This window comes from Alosa pseudoharengus, unplaced genomic scaffold (assembly GCF_046254945.1).
Source record: "Alosa pseudoharengus isolate Yale_2024_CS ecotype anadromous, Long Island Sound unplaced genomic scaffold, YU_APseudo_1.1 YU_APseudo_1.1_scf_19, whole genome shotgun sequence".
Lineage (NCBI taxonomy): Eukaryota > Metazoa > Chordata > Actinopteri > Clupeiformes > Clupeidae > Alosa > Alosa pseudoharengus.
The window spans coordinates 4,338,696-4,341,195 of NW_027468657.1; the positions used below are offsets into that span (position 1 = coordinate 4,338,696).

General features: G+C 44.2%; 1 protein-coding gene across 2 annotated transcripts in view; it reads right to left on the reverse strand.

Moving 5' to 3' along the window:
• The window catches only part of LOC143132163 (alpha-parvin), a 16,611-nt gene that overhangs the window by 6,182 nt on the left and 7,929 nt on the right, over window positions 1–2,500 (reverse strand). For both annotated transcript variants that reach the window (XR_012988248.1, XM_076291518.1), the window contains exons 6-7: window positions 259–374; window positions 1–39 (exon numbers count right to left, since the gene is read on the reverse strand). The exon at window positions 1–39 is cut by the window's left edge and continues 20 nt beyond it. Coding sequence is in view for 1 of the 2 variants with exons in the window: in XM_076291518.1 (XP_076147633.1) it covers window positions 1–39; window positions 259–374 (155 nt within the window). In the remaining variant the exon portion in view is untranslated. The remainder of the gene's footprint in view (window positions 40–258; window positions 375–2,500) is intronic.

A 2,500-nucleotide genomic window follows, 5' to 3' on the forward strand; every position in this document is an offset into this window, starting at 1 on the left:
CTCTTGAACCTGTTTGGACTGTAAAATCCCCTCTCGCTTCTAAAGGAGGAGTCACACACACACACACACACACACACACACACACACACACACACACACACACAAACACACACTCCTTGTAATAATCAAATATTACATCCCAAATATGAACAGCTCCTTAAAATCCAGGTACAGTCTCTGTTGACCTCTGTGTGACCCTGGTGTGTATTAGACAGGTCACCTGCATGTCCAGGTGTGAGGTGTGTGTAGAGGGCTTACCTGCACAACCACCACCTGTATGGAGACGTGCTCAGGGAGGCGGATAGGGGCGCGGAAGTGCTGCGACAGCGCCACCAACAGGTGCAGGATGGCAACAACGCTTTTGGCATGAACAGCTGGAGGGACCACAGAGGAGAAGCTCATCTACACACTCATCTACACACACTCATAGAGTACACACATCTACACACACTCATAGAGTACACACATCTACACACTCATCTACACACACTCATAGAGTACACACATCTACACACACTCATAGAGTACACTCATCTACACACACTCGTAGAGTACACACATCTACACACACTGATCTAGAGTACACACATCTACACACTCATCTAGAGTACACACATCACACACACTCATCTAGAGTACACACATCTACACACTCATCTAGAGTACACAAATCACACACACTCATCTAGAGTACACACATCTACACACTCATCTAGAGTACACACATCACACACACTCATCTAGAGTACACACATCACACACACTCATCTAGAGTACACACATCACACACTCATCTAGAGTACACACATCACACACACTCATCTAGAGTACACACATCTACACACTCATCTAGAGTACACACATCACACACACTCATCTAGAGTACACACATCACACACTCATCTAGAGTACACTCATCTACACACTCATCTAGAGTACACACATCACACACACTCATCTAGAGTACACACATCTACACACTCATCTAGAGTACACACATCTACAGACACATCTACACACTCATCTAGAGTACACACATCACACACACTCATCTAGAGTACACACATCTACAGACACATCTACACACTCATCTAGAGTACACACATCACACACACTAATCTAGAGTACACACATCTACACACTCATCTAGAGTACACACATCACTCACACACACACACTCATAGAGTACACACATCTACACACACATCTACACACACTCATAGAGTACACACATCTACACACACTCATAGAGTACACACATCTACACACACATCTAGACTACACACATCACACACACTCATCTACACACTAATCTACACACACTCATAGAGTACACTCATCTACACACACTCATAGAGTACACACACACACACTCATAGAGTACACACATCACACACACATCTAGAGTACACACATCACACACACACATCTACACACACACATCTACACACACTCATAGAGTACACACATCACACACACTCATAGAGTACACACATCTACACACACACACACACACTCATAGAGTACACACATCTACACACACTCATCTAGAGTACACACATCACACACACTCATCTAGAGTACACACATCACACACACTCATCTAGAGTACACACATCACACACACACATCTAGAGTACACACATCACAGGAAAAAGACACTAGCCCAAAGTAGGAGCTCAAATAGTTATAGGAACTGCGGTCAGACGAACTCTTTAACCCCCAGTTCCATGCTGTCCGAAACAAACAGCAAAAAGTTCCTACAGAACGTTCTGTCCATTTTACAGGCACACACACACTTTATGGGAAGTCATCTCATGTGCCATCAACCCCAGATGAGATAAGAAGACACTTATCTTTCTCTTCTCTGTGCCTGCAAAAATCCAGTCTGACACCGTTAGCCTAGCTTAGCATAATTCAATGGCAGTGGGTTAGACCAGTAAGCCCATGGCTAGCCTGTAGCTAAACGGGAGCTATAAGCTAATCATAGATATATACACTAGATGTCGCCTTCTGCTTCTCAGCATGCGTCAACACCACCGCCATCATGGTACAGGGATCTGAAGCGCTAAACTAGTTCTCCTGTATTGTCAGCGTTACCTATTTAGCGACGTTTGGCCATCCCTAGCGATAGAAAACCTTTTTAGCGATTAGCGACAAATTTGGGAACTTCTCACAATGATGGCAGATCGGCTTCTTTGTTGTTGAAACGTAAGAAAATCACCTTTCTCATGGCTTTGTCATTTATGAATTCAGCTACATCTCGTTTGCCCATGGCACTGACCCATGCATATAAAAGTAACGACTGGCGTAGCCTATGTAGTAGCAGAGGTAAATGTTCTACAGATATACAGCAACTTCTGGTGAGATTACAATTTACATGAGTAAACGAGACGAGGGGTATGTGGCCTCAACCAGAGCCTGTCTACGAAGAGCCTGTTTACTTTCATTGTATCGAACCTGGTTGCAGTTTACTCATTGTTCCTCTAGGGGCCGCCGC